The following is a 16,905-nucleotide window of genomic DNA, read 5'->3' as shown; positions in this document are numbered from 1 at the left end:
TGGGAAGGGGTTTGGGGCCATTGGGATTGTGGACAGTGAGAGTGAATGGGAAGGGGATTGGGTCCATTGGGATTGTGTGCAGGGGAGTGAAGGAGAAGGGGTTTGGATCCATTGAGATTGTGTACAGTGTGAGTGAATGGGAAGGGGTTTGGGGCCATTGGGATTGTGGACAGTGAGAGTGAATGGGAAGGGGTTTGGTTCCATTGGGATTGTGTACAGTGGGAGTGAATGGGAAGGTGTTTGGGTCCAATGGGATAGTGTTCAGTGGGAGTGAATGGGAAGCGGTTTGAGTCCATTGGGATTGTGTACAGTGTGAGTGAATGGGAAGGGGTTTGGCTCCATTGGGATTGTGTACAGTGTGAGTGAATGGGAAGGTGTTTGGCTCCATTGGGATTGTGGACAGTGAGAGTGAATGGGAAGGGGTTTGGGTCCGTTGCGTTTGTGGACAGTGGGAGTGAATGGGAAGGGGTTTGGGTTCATTAGGATTGTGTACAGTGGGAGTGAATGGGAAGGGGTTTGGGTCTATTGGGATTGTGTGCAGGGGAGAGAAGGGGAAGGGGTTTGGATCCATTCGGATTGTGTACAGTGAGAGTGAATGGGAAGGGGTTTGGATTCATTGGGTTTGTGGACAGTGGGAGTGAATGGGAAGGGGTTAGGGTCCCTTATGTTTGTGGACAGTGCGAGTGAATGGGAAGGGGTTTGGGGCCATTGGGATTGTGTACAGTGGGAGTGAATGGGAAGGGGTTTGGGTCCCTTATGTTTGTGGACAGTGAGAGTGAATGGGAAGGGGTTTGGGGCCATTGGGATTGTGTACAGTGAGAGTGAATGGGAAGGTATTTGGGGCCATTGGGATTGTGTACATTGTTAGTGAATGGGAAGGGGTTTGGGTCCATTGGGATTGTGTACAGTGTGAGTGAATGGGAAGGGGTTTGGGTTTATTGGGTTTGTGTGCAGGGGAGCGAATGGGAAGGGGTTTCATCCTTTGAGATTGTGTCCAGTGGGAGTGAATGGGAAGGGGTTTGGGTCCATTGTGATTGTGGACAGTGAGAGTGAATGGGAAGGGGTTTGGGGCCATTGGGATTGTGTACAGTGAGAGTGAATGGGAAGGGGTTTGGGTCCATTGGGATTGTGTACAGTGAGAGTGAATGGGAAGGGGTTTGGGGCCATTGGGATTGTGGACAGTGAGAGTGAATGGGAAGGGGATTGGGTCCATTGGGATTGTGGACAGTGAGAGTGAATGGGAAGGGGTTTGGGGCCATTGGGATTGCGGACAGTGAGAGTGAATGGGAAGGGGATTGGGTCCATTGGGATTGTGTGCAGGGGAGTGAAGGAGAAGGGGTTTGGATCCATTGAGATTGTGTACAGTGTGAGTGAATGGGAAGGGGTTTGGATCCATTGTGATTGTGGACAGTGAGAGTGAATGGGAAGGGGTTTGGGGCCATTGGGATTGTGTACAGTGAGAGTGAATGGGAAGGGGTTTGGGGCCATTGGGATTGTGTACAGTGAGAGTGAATGGGAAGGGGTTTGGGGCCATTGGGATTGTGTACAGTGAGAGTGAATGGGAAGGGATTTGGGGCCATTGTGATTGTGTACAGTGTGAGTGAATGGGAAGGGGTTTGGGTCCATTGGGATTGTGGGCAGTGGGATTGAATGGGAAGGGGTTTGGGCTCATTGGGATTGTGTGCAGGGGAGTGAAGCGGAAGGGGTTTGGATCCATTGGGATTGTGTACACTGAGAGTGAATGGGAAGGGGTTTGGATCCATTGGGTTTGTGGACAGTGGGAGTGAATGGGAAGGGGTTTTGGGCCATTGGGATTGTGTTCAGTGAGAGTGAATGGGAAGGGGTTTGGGGCCATTGTGATTGTGTACAGTGGGAGTGAATGGGAAGGGGATTGGGTCCATTGGGATTGTGGACAGTGGGAGTGAATGGTAAGAGGTTTGGTTCATTAGGATTGTGTACAGTGGGAGTGAATGGGAAGAGGTTTGGGTCTATTGGGATTGTGTGCAGAGGAGTGAAGGAGAAGTGGTTTGGATCCACGGGATTGTGTACAGTGAGAGTGAATGGGAAGAGGTTTGGATCCATTGGGTTTGTGGACAGTGGGAGTGAATGGGGAGGGGTTTCGGTCCATTCGGATTCTGTACAATGGGAGTGAATGGGAATGGGTTTGGGTCCATTGGGCTTGTGGACAGTGGGAGTGAATGGGAAGTGGTTTGGGTTCATTGGGATTGTGTACAGTGGGAGTGAATGGGAAGGGGTTTGGGTCTATTGGGATTGTGTGCAGGGGACTGAATGGGAAGGGGTTTGGATCCATTGGGATTGTGTACAGTGGGAGTGAATGGGAAGGTGTTTGGGTCCAATGGGATAGTGTTCAGTGGGAGTGAATGGGAAGCGGTTTGGGTCCATTGGGATTGTGTACAGTGTGAGTGAATGGGAAGGGGTTTGGCTCCATTGGGATTGTGTACAGTGTGAGTGAATGGGAAGGTGTTTGGCTCCATTGGGATTGTGGACAGTGAGAGTGAATGGGAAGGGGTTTGGGTCCGTTGCGTTTGTGGACAGTGGGAGTGAATGGGAAGGGGTTTGGGTTCATTAGGATTGTGTACAGTGGGAGTGAATGGGAAGGGGTTTGGGTCTATTGGGATTGTGTGCAGGGGAGAGAAGGGGAAGGGGTTTGGATCCATTCGGATTGTGTACAGTGAGAGTGAATGGGAAGGGGTTTGGATTCATTGGGTTTGTGGACAGTGGGAGTGAATGGGAAGGGGTTAGGGTCCCTTATGTTTGTGGACAGTGCGAGTGAATGGGAAGGGGTTTGGGGCCATTGAGATTGTGTACAGTGGGAGTGAATGGGAAGGGGTTTGGGTCCCTTATGTTTGTGGACAGTGAGAGTGAATGGGAAGGGGTTTGGGGCCATTGGGATTGTGTACAGTGAGAGTGAATGGGAAGGTATTTGGGGCCATTGGGATTGTGTACAGTGTTAGTGAATGGGAAGGGGTTTGGGTCCATTGGGATTGTGTACAGTGTGAGTGAATGGGAAGGGGTTTGGGATTATTGGGTTTGTGTGCAGGGGAGCGAATGGGAAGGGGTTTCATCCTTTGAGATTGTGTCCAGTGGGAGTGAATGGGAAGGTGTTTGGGTCCATTGTGATTGTGGACAGTGAGAGTGAATGGGAAGGGGTTTGGGGCCATTGGGATTGTGGACAGTGAGAGTGAATGGGAAGGGGATTGGGTCCATTGGGATTGTGTGCAGGGGAGTGAAGGAGAAGGGGTTTGGATCCATTGAGATTGTGTACAGTGTGAGTGAATGGGAAGGGGTTTGGGGCCATTGGGATTGTGGACAGTGAGAGTGAATGGGAAGGGGTTTGGGTCCATTGGGATTGTGTACAGTGTGAGTGAATGGGAAGGGGTTTGGGTCCATTGGGATTGTGGACAGTGAGAGTGAATGGGAAGGGGTTTGGGGCCATTAGGATTGTGTACAGTGAGAGTGAATGGGAAGGGATTTGGGGCCATTGTGATTGTGTACAGTGTGAGTGAATGGGAAGGGGTTTGGGTCCATTGGGATTGTGGTCAGTGGGATTGAATGGGAAGGGGTTTGGGCTCATTGGGATTGTGTGCAGGGGAGTGAAGCGGAAGGGGTTTGGATCCATTGGGATTGTGTACAGTGAGAGTGAATGGGAAGGGGTTTGGATCCATTGGGTTTGTGGACAGTGGGAGTGAATGGGAAGGGGTTTGGGTCCATTGGGATTGTGTTCAGTGAGAGTGAATGGGAAGGGGTTTGGGGCCATTGGGATTGTGAACAGTGTTAGTGAATGGGAAGGGGTTTGGGTCCATTGGGATTGTGTACAGTGTGAGTGAATGGGAAGGGGTTTGGGTCTATTGGGTCTGTGTGCAGGGGACCGAATGGGAAGGGGTTTGGATCCTTTGAGATTGTGTCCAGTTCAGTTAATGGGAAGGGGTTTGGGTCCATTGGGATTGTGTACAGTGGGAGTGAATGTGAAGGGGTTTGGATCCATTGGGTTTGAGGACAGTGAGAGTGAATGGGAAGGGGTTTGGGGCCATTGGGATTGTGGACAGTGAGAGTGAATGGGAAGGGGATTGGGTCCATTGGGATTGTGTGCAGGGGAGTGAAGGAGAAGGGGTTTGGATCCATTGAGATTGTGTACAGTGGGAGTGAATGGGAAGGGGTTTGAGTTCATTGGGATTGTGTACAGTGGGAGTGAATGGGAAGGGGTTTGGATCCATTGTGTTTGTGGACAGTGGGAGCGAATGGGAAGGGATTTGGGTCCCTTGTGATTGTGGACAGTGAGAGTGAATGGGAAGGTGTTTGGGGCCATTGGGATTGCGTACAGTGAGAGTGAATGGGAAGGGATTTGGGGCCATTGTGATTGTGTACAGTGTGAGTGAATGGGAAGTGGTTTGGGTCCATTGGGATTGTGGGCAGTGCGATTGAATGGGAAGGGGTTTGGGCTCATTGGGATTGTGTGCAGGGGAGTGAAGCGGAAGGGGTTTGGATCCATTGGGATTGTGTACAGTGAGAGTGAATGGGAAGGGGTTTGGATCCATTGGGTATGTGGACAGTGGGAGTGAATGGGAAGGGGTTTGTGTCCCATGTGATTGTGGACAGTGAGAGTGAATCGGAAGGGGTTTGGGGCCATTGTGATTGTGTACAGTGGGAGTGAATGGGAAGGGGTTTGGGTCCATTGGGATTGTGGACAGTGGGAGTGAATGGGAAGAGGTTTGGTTCATTAGGATTGTGTACAGTGGGAGTGAATGGGAAGAGGTTTGGGTCTATTGGGATTGTGTGCAGGGGAGTGAAGGAGAAGTGGTTTGGATCCATTGGGATTGTGTACAGTGAGAGTGAATGGGAAGAGGTTTGGATCCATTGGGTTTGTGGACAGTGGGAGTGAATGGGGAGCGGTTTCGGTCCATTGTGATTCTGTACAATGGGAGTGAATGGGAATGGGTTTGGGTCCATTGGGCTTGTGGACAGTGGGAGTGAATGGGAAGGGGTTTGGGTTCATTGGGATTGTGTACAGTGGGAGTGAATGGGAAGGGGTTTGGGTCTATTGGGATTGTGTGCAGGGGACTGAATGGGAAGGGGTTTGGATCCATTGGGATTGTGTACAGTGGGAGTGAATGGGAAGGGGTTTGGGTCCAATGGGATAGTGTTCAGTGGGAGTGAATGGGAAGCGGTTTGGGTCCATTGGGATTGTGTACAGTGTGAGTGAATGGGAAGGGGTTTGGCTCCATTGGGATTGTGTACAGTGTGAGTGAATGGGAAGGTGTTTGGCTCCATTGGGATTGTGGACAGTGAGAGTGAATGGGAAGGGGTTTGGGTCCGTTGCGTTTGTGGACAGTGGGAGTGAATGGGAAGGGGTTTGGGTTCATTAGGATTGTGTACAGTGGGAGTGAATGGGAAGGGGTTTGGGTCTATTGGGATTGTGTGCAGGGGAGAGAAGGGGAAGGGGTTTGGATCCATTCGGATTGTGTACAGTGAGAGTGAATGGGAAGGGGTTTGGATTCATTGGGTTTGTGGACAGTGGGAGTGAATGGGAAGGGGTTAGGGTCCCTTATGTTTATGGACAGTGCGAGTGAATGGGAAGGGGTTTGGGGCCATTGGGATTGTGTACAGTGGGAGTGAATGGGAAGGGGTTTGGGTCCCTTATGTTTGTGGACAGTGAGAGTGAATGGGAAGTGGTTTGGGGCCATTGGGATTGTGTACAGTGAGAGTGAATGGGAAGGTATTTGGGGCCATTGGGATTGTGTACAGTGTTAGTGAATGGGAAGGGGTTTGGGTCCATTGGGATTGTGTACAGTGTGAGTGAATGGGAAGGGGTTTGGGTTTATTGGGTTTGTGTGCAGGGGAGCGAATGGGAAGGGGTTTCATCCTTTGAGATTGTGTCCAGTGGGAGTGAATGGGAAGGGGTTTGGGTCCATTGTGATTGTGGACAGTGAGAGTGAATGGGAAGGGGATTGGGTCCATTGGGATTGTGTGCAGGGGAGTGAAGGAGAAGGGGTTTGGATCCATTGGGATTGTGTACAGTCGGAGTGAATGGGAAGGGGTTTGGATCCATTGTGTTTGTGGACATTGGGAGTGAATGGGAAGGGATTTGGGTCCCTTGTGATTGTGGACAGTGAGAGTGAATTGGAAGGGGTTTGGGGCCATTGGGATTGTGGGCAGTGGGATTGAATGGGAAGGGGTTTGGGCTCATTGGGATTGTGTGCAGGGGAGTGAAGCGGAAGGGGTTTGGATCCATTGGGATTGTGTACAGTGAGAGTGAATGGGAAGGGGTTTGGATCCATTGGGTTTGTGGACAGTGGGAGTGAATGGGAAGGGGTTTGGGTCCATTGGGATTGTGTACAGTGGGAGTGAATGGGAAGGGGTTTTGGGCCATTGGGATTGTGTACAGTGAGAGTGAATGGGAAGGGGTTTGGGTCCATTGTGATTGTGTACAGTGAGAGTGAATTGGAAGGGGTTTGGGGCCATTGGGATTGTGTACAGTGAGAGTGAATGGGAAGGGATTTGGGGCCATTGTGATTGTGTACAGTGTGAGTGAATGGGAAGGGGTTTGGGTCCATTGGGATTGTGGGCAGTGGGATTGAATGGGAAGGGGTTTGGGCTCATTGGGATTGTGTGCAGGGGAGTGAAGCGGAAGGGGTTTGGATCCATTGGGATTGTGTACAGTGAGAGTGAATGGGAAGGGGTTTGGATCCATTGGGTTTGTGGACAGTGGGAGTGAATGGGAAGGGGTTTGGGTCCATTGGGATTGTGTACAGTGGGAGTGAATGGGAAGGGGTTTTGGGCCATTGGGATTGTGTTCAGTGAGAGTGAATGGGAAGGGGTTTGGGGCCATTGGGATTGTGAACAGTGTTAGTGAATGGGAAGGGGTTTGGGTCCATTGGGATTGTGTACAGTGTGAGTGAATGGGAAGGTGTTTGGGTCTATTGGGTTTGTGTACAGTGGGAGTGAATGGGAAGGGGTTTGGGTCCATTGGGATTGTGTACAGTGGGAGTGAATGTGAAGGGGTTTGGATCCATTGGGTTTGAGGACAGTGAGAGTGAATGGGAAGGGGTTTGGGGCCATTGGGATTGTGGACAGTGAGAGTGAATGGGAAGGGGATTGGGTCCATTGGGATTGTGTGCAGGGGAGTGAAGGAGAAGGGTTTTGGATCCATTGAGATTGTGTACAGTGTGAGTGAATGGGAAGGGGTTTGGATCCATTGGGTTTGTGGACAGTGGGAGTGAATGGGAAGGGATTTGGGTCCCTTGTGATTGTGGACAGTGAGAGTGAATGGGAAGGTGTTTGGGGCCATTGGGATTGCGTACAGTGAGAGTGAATGGGAAGGGATTTGGGGCCATTGTCATTGTGTACAGTGTGAGTGAATGGGAAGGGGTTTGGGTCCATTGGGATTGTGGGCAGTGGGATTGAATGGGATGGGGTTTGGGCTCATTGGGATTGTGTGCAGGGGAGTGAAGCGGAAGGGGTTTGGATCCATTGGGATTGTGTACAGTGAGAGTGAATGGGAAGGGGTTTGGATCCATTGGGTATGTGGACAGTGGGAGTGAATGGGAAGGGGTTTGTGTCCCATGTGATTGTGGACAGTGAGAGTGAATCGGAAGGGGTTTTGGTCCATTGGGAATGTGTGCAGTGGAGTGAATGGGAAGGGGTTTGGGGCCATTGGGATTGTGTACAGTGAGAGTGAATGGGAAGGGGTTTGGGTCCATTGGGATTGTGTACAGTGGGAGTGAATGGGAAGGGATTTGGGTCCATTGGGATTGTGGACATTGGGAATGAATAGTTAGGGGTTTGGGTCCATTGGGATTGTGTACAGTGGGAGTGAATGGGAAGGGGTTGTGTCCATTGGTATTGTGTACAGTGGGAGTGAATGGGAAGGGGTTTGGGCCCATTGGGATTGAGGACAGTGGGAGTTATTGGGAAGGGGTTTGGGGTCCTTTAGGATTGTGGACATTAGGAGTGAATGGGAAGGATTTTGGGTCCATTGGGATTGTGTACAGTTGGAGTGAATGGGAAGTGGTTTGCGTCTATTGGGATTGTGTGCACGGGAGCGAATGGGAAGGGGTTTGGATCCATTGGCATTATGTACAGTGGGTGTGAATGGGAAGGGGTTGTGTCCATTGGGATTGTGTACAGTGGGAGTGAATGGGAAGGGGTTAGGGTCCATTGGGATTGTGTGCAGGGGACTGAATGGGAAGGGGTTTGGATCCATTCGGATTGTGAACAGTGCGAGTGAATGTGAAGGGGTTTGGGTCCATTGGGTTTGTGGACAGTGGGAGTGAATGGGAAGGGGTTTGGGTTCATTGGGATTGTGTACAGTGGGAGTGAATGGGAAGGGGTTTGGGTCTATTGGGATTGTGTGCAGGGGAGTGAAGGGGAAAGGGTTTGGATCCATTGGGATTGTGTACAGAGATTGAATGGGAAGGGGGTTGGATCCATTGGGTTTGTGGACAGTGGGAGTGAATGGGAAGGGGTTTGGGTCCCTTATGATTGTGGACAGTGAGAGTGAATGGGAAGAGATTTGGGGCCATTTGGATTGTGTACAGTGAGAGTGAATGGAAGGGTTTTGGGTCTATTGGGATTGTGTGCAGGGGAGCGAATGGGAATGGGTTTGGATCCATTGAGATTGTGTCCAGTGGGAGTGAATGGGAAGGGGTTTGGGTCCATTGGGATTGTGTACAGTGGGAGTGAATGGGAAGGGGTTTGGGGCCATTGTGATTGTGTACTGTGAGAGTGAATGGGAAGGGGTTTGGATCCATTGGGATTGTGTACAGTGAGAGTGAATGGGAAGGGGTTTGGAGCCATTGTGATTGTGTACTGTGAGAGTGAATGGGAAGGGGTTTGGGTCCATTGGGATTGTGGACAGTGGGAGTGAATGGGAAGGTGTTTGGGCTCATTGGGATTGTGTACAGTGGGAGTGAATGGGAAGGGCTTTGTGTCTCTTGGGATTGTGTGCAGGGGAGTGAATGGGAAGGGGTTTGGGGCCATTGGGATTGTGTACAGTGGGAGTGAATGGGAAGGGGTTTGGGTCCATTGGGATTGTGGACAGTGGGAGTGAATGGGAAGGGGTTTGGGCTCATTGGGATTGTGTACAGTGGGAGTGAATGGGAAGGGGTTTGGGTCCATTGGGATTGTGTACAGTGGGAGTGAATGGGAAGGGGTATGGGTTCATTGGGATTGTGTACAGTGGGAGTGAATGAGAAGGGGTTTGGGTCCATTGGGATTGTGTACAGTGGAAGTGAATGGGAAGGGGTTGTGTCCATTGGAATTGTGTACAGTGGGAGTGAATGGGAAGGGGTTGTGTCCATTGGGATTGTGTACAGTGGGAGTGAATGGGAAGGGGTTGTGTCCATTGGGATTGTGTACGGTGGGAGTGAATGGGAAGGGATATGGTTTCATTGGGATTGTGTACAGTGGGAGTGAATGGGAAGGGGTTGTGTCCATTGGGATTGTCTACAGTGGGAGTGAATGGGAAGAGGTTGATGTCCATTGCAACTTTGTGCAGGGTTTGGTCCATTGGGATTGTGTACAGTGGAAGTGATTGGGAAGGGGATTGTGTCCATTGGGATTGTGTACAATGGGAGTGAATGGAATGAGTTTTTATAACTCTCACTTTTCCCTCCTACCCCTTCCTAATTTCTGGTGACCTTCCAGAATTAAAGTCCAATACAAGGAATCTGCGTCCTGCAAAGAGTATGGACTCCCTCAGCTCTGCTCAGTTCATTGATGATGGTGAGTCTCACTCAGTAAAATACGTTCCGAGGTGCGGCCATTTCTTAAAACGGCAGCAGCACTGATCTCTGTCGTTGTTTCGCTTTCTCTGTCTTTCTAATATCCCCCCCCTTCAATCAATCTCCTTCGCCTCAATCATTCTCGTCCTCACTTTCTCCCTCAATCCCTTCCTCACTCCTCTTAATATCTCTTTGTAGCATGTCTGCTCCTCCATCTCTCCATTTTTCTTGCCACTCTCGTCCCTTCTCCCCGCTCCCTCATCTCTGTCCTTCATTTGCTCCCAAACCTCACCCAGCTCCCATCTCTCTCTTCCCCCTCCCGCTCCTTTCCTTTCTCTCCTCCCTTCCTCTCTTTCTCTCCCTTGCTCCCCTCGCTCTCTTAAATTATTTCCTCCCCTCCCTCTCTCTACTCGCTCAGCTCCGCACGCCCACCCCACTGAAGACAATGGAGGCCAAGTCACTTAATATCGATGTAAAGGCTCTGAAGGTGTCAAAGATACACAGGAAGTGGGAGCAGTAGTGGGTCATTCAGTCCTTAATAATAATAATCTTCATTGTCACAAGTAGGCTGACATTAACACTGCAATGAAGTTACTGTGAAAATCCCCTTATCGCCACATTCTGGCTACTGTTCGGGTACACAGAGGGAGAATTCACAATGTCCAATTCACCTAATAGCACATCTTTCAGGACTTTTGGGAGGAAACCGGAGCACCCGGAGGAAACCCACGCAGACACGGGGACGACGTGCAGACCCCACACAGACAGTGACCCAGCAGGGAATCGAACCTGGGACCCTGGAGCTGTGAAGCAACAGTGCTAACCACTGTGCTACCGTGCCGCCCTTTTTGCCTGCTCCACATGGCTGTTCCTCGAAATCAACACCACACTCCCAAGCACTTCCCTCCTACCCCTTGACACCTTTGGAATCTAGAAATCTATCAATTTCGAGACTCTGATCCCTGGTTCCCGACATCCCAGCCAGAGGAAACAACATGGTTGAATTCAGTCTGTCCAGCCCTTTCAGAATTTTAGATGTTTCAATTAGATCCCCTCTCATTCTTCTAAATTCCAATTCATATAGGTCTCATAGACTTTACAGTGCAGAAGGAGGCCATTCGGCCCATCGAGTCTGCACCGGCTCTTGGAAAGAGCACCCTTGCCCACACCTCTTCATCCCCGTAACCCTGCAACTCTATCTAACCTAAGGACAACTGATCATGGCCAATCCACCTAACCTGCACGCCTTTGGACTGTGGGAGGAAACCGGAGCACCCGGAGGAAACCCACGCAGACACGGGGAGGATGTGCAGACCCCGCACAGACAGTGACCCAAGCCGGGAATCGAACCTGGGACCCTGGAGCTCTGAAGCAACTGTGCTAACCACTGTGCTACCGTCCAGTGGGCCCATTATCCCGCCTTCCATGGGGGAAGAAACATCCTCTCAGCATTCACCCTGTCAAACCTGCTTAGAATTTGATATGCTTCAAGAAATCACCTCCAATCACGGCAATGAACACGTGACCAAGCTGCTGAATCTTCCTTGACAACACAATCCCAGCGATCAGTCAAGTGAACCTTGCCTGAACTGCTTCCAAAGCAAATTCCTCAGGCCCAACCATCTTCGGCTGCTTCATCAATGACCTTCCTTCCAAGGGCAGCACGGAGGCGCAGTGGTTAGCACTGCTGCCTCACGGTGCCGAGGTCCCGGGTTTGCTCCCGGCTCTGGGTCACAGTCCGTGTGGAGTTTGCACATTCTCATGTCTGCGTGGGTTTCACCCCCACAACCCAAAGATGTGCAAGTTAGGTGGATTGGCCACACTGAATTGCCCCTTAATTGGAAAAAATGAATTGGGTACTCTAAATTTTTTTTTTTAATGACCTTTCTTCCAACATACGGTCAGATATGGGGATGTTCGAGGCATGTTCAATCCCATTCACGACTCCTCAAACCCTGAATCAGTCCACATTCAAATGTGTCAAGACCTGGACAATATCCAGGCTCGGGCTGACAAGTGGCAAGTTACATTCGCGCCACACAAGTGCCAGGCAATGACCGTCTCCTACAAGAGAAGATCGAACCATCACTCCTTGACATTCAATGGTAATACCGAGGCTGAATCCCCCACAATCAACATCCTGGTGGTTACCATTGATCAGAAACTGAAATGGACTAGCCGTATTAATAGTGAGGCTACCAGAGCAGGTCTGAGGCTGGGAATCCTGCAGGGAGTAACTCACCCCCTGACCCCCCCCAAAGCCTGTCCACCATCTACAAGACACAAGTCAGGAGTGTGATGGAATACTCTCCACTTGCCTGGGTGAGTGCAGCTCCAACAACACTCAGGAAGCTCAACACCATCCAGGACAAAGCAGCCCCGCTTGATTGCTCCCCCTCCCACAAACATTCACTCCCTCCACCACCGACGCACAGTGGCAGCCGTGTGTACCATCTACAAGATGCACTGCAGGAACTCACCAAGGTTCCTCAGACAGCACCTTCCAAACCCACGACCACTAGCATCTAGAAGGACGAGAGCAGCAGATACCTGGGAACCCCACCACCTGGAGGTTCCCCTCCAAGTCACTCACCACCCCTGACTTGGAAATATATCGCCGTTCCTTCACTGTCGCTGGGACAAAATCCTGGAACTCCCTCCCTCACAGCACAGTGGGTGTGCCTACACCTCAGGGACTGCAGCTGCGCAAGGAGGTGGCATAGCACCCTCTTTTGAAGGGGCAATTAGAGATGGGCAGAAAATGCCAGCCTAACCAGCGACCCCCACATCCCATGGATGAGTTCATAAAATATCCCTCCTTAAGTAAGGAGACCATCACTTTTGCAGTGTCCTCAATGTGATCTCGCCAATGCTGTGCATAATTGGAGCAATAGCTCCCTATTTTTATACTAACATAAGAAATAGGAACCGTTCGGCTCCTCGAACGTTCTCCATCATCCAATAATATCATGTCTGATCTGTTTGTGCTGCGTTCCATATGCACCGATCCCTTGTGCAATTGATGCCTCCAACATCCCCACCACCTCTTCTCTTCCTTCTCTCCCTCCCTGTTCCATCTCTCCGCCCTTCTAACCGCTCCCTTCTCTCTCTCTCCCCCCAGCAGGCATCTCCCCGGTAATGGACGACAGCCGCGCGCCCACCGTTGCCCGCCGCGACAGCTTCGGCTCCGTGCGGATGGGATCGCCGGCTCGCCACCCCATGGCCTTCTCCTCCCTGGGCCCCGAGGTGCTGCTGGACCCAGGGGTCGCCGCCGAGCCGGCCCCCGTGCTCCGGGCGGGACTGGACTCTCCCCGCTCGGGCAAGGCGGCGAGGCAGAGGGCAGAGAAGCGGGTGGCCATGCACATCTCCGGACCCTTCTCGGTCACTCTCCCTGAGCATGTCACCTCGCTGCTGTTCAGGAGCGCCGAACAGGGGCCCGAGAGCACCGGGGGCAGCAAAGGGACCCGGGATCAGAGCAGCGCGGAGGAGGACGAGGAGGACGAGGACGCGCCCCGTGAGCTGGTTGCAGACAACGTGCAGGGCGGAGAGGAGATGATGGAGTGCCACGGTGAGAGAGGGAGAGGGGGAGGGAGAGAGAGGTGTAGCGCACAAAGACTCACGAGAGACGAATAGAGATGAAGTCAACGAGGCTTTATTAAGCGTGACTTGTTCCCCGCAGTTCAGTAACAGACTGGCCTGCGGGGGAGAACTCCTGGTTCTTATACTCCGCCTTCAGGGCGGAGCTAGAGGTCAACAGCCAACCAGGACCCGGGATCTGTCAGCCAATGACATCACGGCTTCACCGTCCCACATGACCCTTAATGCGTACTACCACAAGAGGGAAACAGGAAGTTAGACAGGGAAAAAGAAGAGAGGGAGAGAGAGAGATAGAAAGCAGGATTCATGGACACTGGTACTAGTGGAGGAGGAAGCGGGGCCTTGACCATTTCAACAGCCTTTCCCTGAACCGTCTTCTGGCAATCGCATAACCAGGGCAGGAGAGAGGATTTTAAATTAAATAGCAGGGATGAGGGAATCAATGTTGGAAGACGTGATAAAGGTCGAGGGCAAGCAGCAATAAGGGTAAAGGTTGGAGAGGCTAGGTTTGCATTCACTGACGTTTCGAAGAGTAAGGGGCGACTTAATTGCAGGTTTCTGCAGTGAGGTTACTGCGAAAAGCCCCCAGTCGCCACATTCCGCCGCCTGTTCGGGGACACAGAGGGAGAATTCAGAATGTCCAATTCACCTAACAGCGCGTCTTTCGGGACTTGTGGGAGGAAACCGGAGCACCCGGAGGAAACCCGCGCAGACACGGGGAGAACGTGCGGACTTCGCACAGACAGTGACCCAGCGGGGAATCGAACCTGGGAGCTGTGAAGCAACAGTGCTAACCACTACGCTGCTGTGCATTCACTTCCCACGCCCAAGTCATTCACCTTTATTGTAAATAATTGTGGCCCCAACTCTGATCCCTGTGGCGCTGCACCAAGCCATCAAGGTGGACTTGCAGAAGGATTTCAATAAGATCCCACATAGGATGCGAGTCAGAACATTGGACCCCATGGGACTGGAAGTAATAAACTGGCCTGGATTGGGAATGGGTTATTGGACATAATTGGAATAAATGGTCCATTCTCAGCTTGGCAGGCTGGGGTGCACCACCAGGCTCAGTGCTCGGACCCCAGCTAATCACAATCAATACCAGAGATTTGGGTGCGGGGACAAAACGGAGTGTTTCTGTTTCCTGAGCGATGATCTCACTGAAAATTCTGACCGGGCGTGAGAAGGGCAGATGGGGATTGTATGTTTCCCCTGGCTGCTGAATCCAAAGTTCGAGGACGCAGTCTCCGAATAAGGGGTCGGCCATTGAGGACTGAGGGGCGAAATTCTCCGCAATCGGCGCGATGTCCGGCGTCCGGCGCCAAAAACGGCGCAAATCAGTCCGGCATCGCGCCGCCCCAAAGGTGCGGAATCCTCCGCATCTTGAGCGGCCGAGCCCCCACCTTGAGGGGCTAGGCCCGCGCCGGACTGATTTCCGCCCCGCCAGCTGGCGGGGAAGGTCTTTGGTGCCCCGCCAGCTGGCGCGGAAATGACATTGCCGGGCGGCGCATGCGCGGGAGCGTCAGCGGCCGCTCACGGCATCCCCGCGTAGGCGCAGTGGAGGGGGTCTCTTCCGCCTCCGCCATGGTGGAGACCGTGGCGAAGGCGGAAGGAAAAGAGTGCCCCCACGGCACAGACCCGCCCGTGGATCGGTGGGCCCCGATCGCGGGCCAGGCCACCGTGGGGGCACCCCCCCCCCCCCGGGGCCAGATCGGCCTGCGTTCCCCCCCCCCCACCCCCCCAGGACCCTGGAGCCCGCCCGCGCCGCCTTGTCCCGCCGGTAAGAGAGGTGGCTTAATCCACGCCGGCGGGACAGGCATTCCAGCAGCGGGACTTCGGCCCATCCGGGCCAGAGAATCGCCGGGGGGGAGGGGGGGGGGGGGGCGGCCGCCAACCGGCGCGGCGCGTTTCCCGCCCCCGCCGACTCTCCGGTGCCGGAGAATTCGGCAACCGGCGGGGGCGGGATTCACGCCAGCCCCCGGCGATTCTCCGACCCGGCGGGGGGGGGTCAGAGAATCTCGCCCGAGATGAGGAGGAATCACTCCGGGGGTGGTGGATCTACGGAATTCTTCATCCAGAGAGGGCTGTGTTGGCTCAGTCATTAAACATGTTCAGGGCGGAGATTGATAAGATTTCCAGCTATGAAAGGCACCGAGGCAATGCCAATGATGCAGGAAAATGGCAGTGAGGTTGTTGAGCGGCCCAATAATTGAGTTGGATGGCAGAGCAGGATGGACTGGCTGAGAGAGAGAGAGTGGGATAAAGACCAAACCAATTGTAGTACCCTCAATAACGACGCTTAGAGAGTAAACGGTAAAGAAGGCTTTACTAGGCTAAGAACTAGCCTGATGCTGAGACGGGCGCTTACTGGGTGCCGCCCACAAGGCAGCCCCTTTTCTACGACTCCCTGGTGGGCGGAGCCAGAGGCGGAGTCCCCCAGGGTTCCCAGCCCGGTCTTAAAGGGGACATCACCTGACATGATGATAAGGGCACAGTAACCGTCCATCACGCCAATAAAACTTGGAAAATGACTGCTACTGTTCTGAACTGGCCTTGTCCACCTTCAAATGAAACTCCAGTTCAGACCCGTGAGAGAAAAAGCAAAGAACAACATAAAGAGAGAGAGAGAGAGAGACAGGGACATATTGTGTGCAGTTTTGGTCTCCTTATGTTCTTGCTCCCAAGGGAGTGCAGCGAAGGTTCACCAGACTGATTCCTGGGATGGCGGGACTGACGTATGAGGAGAGATTGTATTCGCTGGAGTTTAAAATAATGAGGGGGGTGGGGAGGATCTCATAGAAACCTATAAAATTCTAACAGGATTGGACAGGGTCGATGCAGGAAGGATGTTCCCGATGGTGGGTGTGCCCTGAACCAGGGGTCACAGTCTGAGGAGACAGGGTCGACCATTCAGGACAGAGATGAGGAAAATTCACCCAGAATGGTGAGCAGTGGAATCCGTTACCACAGGAAGTAGTTGCGTCCAAAGCACTGTATGGTTTCCAGAAGCAGTTAGATACAGCACTTTGGGCGAAGGGGATCAAAGGATACGGGGGGAAAGTGGGATCTGGCTATTGAATTGGATGATCAGCCATGATCATAATCAATGGCATAGCAGGCTCGAAGGGCCGAATGGCCTGCTCCTGCTCCCATTTCTTTCCTTGTTTCGAAAGGCAGAGAAAGACAAAGAGGGCGAGACAAGAGAAAGAGAGAGAGAGAGATGGAGGAGCAAAGAGTGGCGGAGAGAAAAGTACGGAGAGAGAGAGAGAGACACAGAGTCAGACAGAGCGAGAGAGGGACAGAGAGTCAGAGACAGAGAGAGAGAGGAGGACGAGGCAGAGAGAGAAGGACAGAGAGAGAGAGAGAGAGAGACGGACAGAAGCAGAGAACCAGAGAGAGGGAGTGAGAAAGGCAGAGCGAGAGAGAGGGAGGGAAAGGCAGAGTGAGACAGAAAGAGAGGGAGAGAGACAGAATGAGAAAGTGAGCAAGACGGAGAGAGAGAGAGAGACACAGCATGAGACAGAGAGATTGAAAGGAAGAGAGTAACAGAGGGAGAGAGAGAACG

General features: G+C 52.4%; 1 protein-coding gene across 2 annotated transcripts in view; it reads left to right on the top strand.

The window, feature by feature from the left end:
* The window catches only part of arhgap30 (Rho GTPase activating protein 30), a 412,713-nt gene that overhangs the window by 367,034 nt on the left and 28,774 nt on the right, over positions 1-16,905 (top strand). The window contains exons 9-10 of one of the 2 annotated variants that reach the window (XM_072498285.1): positions 9,664-9,741; positions 12,865-13,308. In XM_072498285.1, coding sequence (XP_072354386.1) covers positions 9,664-9,741; positions 12,865-13,308 — 522 coding nt within the window. Of the gene's footprint in view, positions 1-9,663; positions 9,742-12,861; positions 13,309-16,905 lie in introns of both variants that reach the window. The other variant, XM_072498284.1, reaches the window with a different exon arrangement.

The sequence above is a fragment of the Scyliorhinus torazame genome, chromosome 4, assembly GCF_047496885.1.
Source record: "Scyliorhinus torazame isolate Kashiwa2021f chromosome 4, sScyTor2.1, whole genome shotgun sequence".
NCBI classification, from domain to species: domain Eukaryota; kingdom Metazoa; phylum Chordata; class Chondrichthyes; order Carcharhiniformes; family Scyliorhinidae; genus Scyliorhinus; species Scyliorhinus torazame.
The sequence above is the reverse complement of the archived record's forward strand: the minus strand, read 5'-3'. Positions and strand labels throughout refer to the sequence as shown.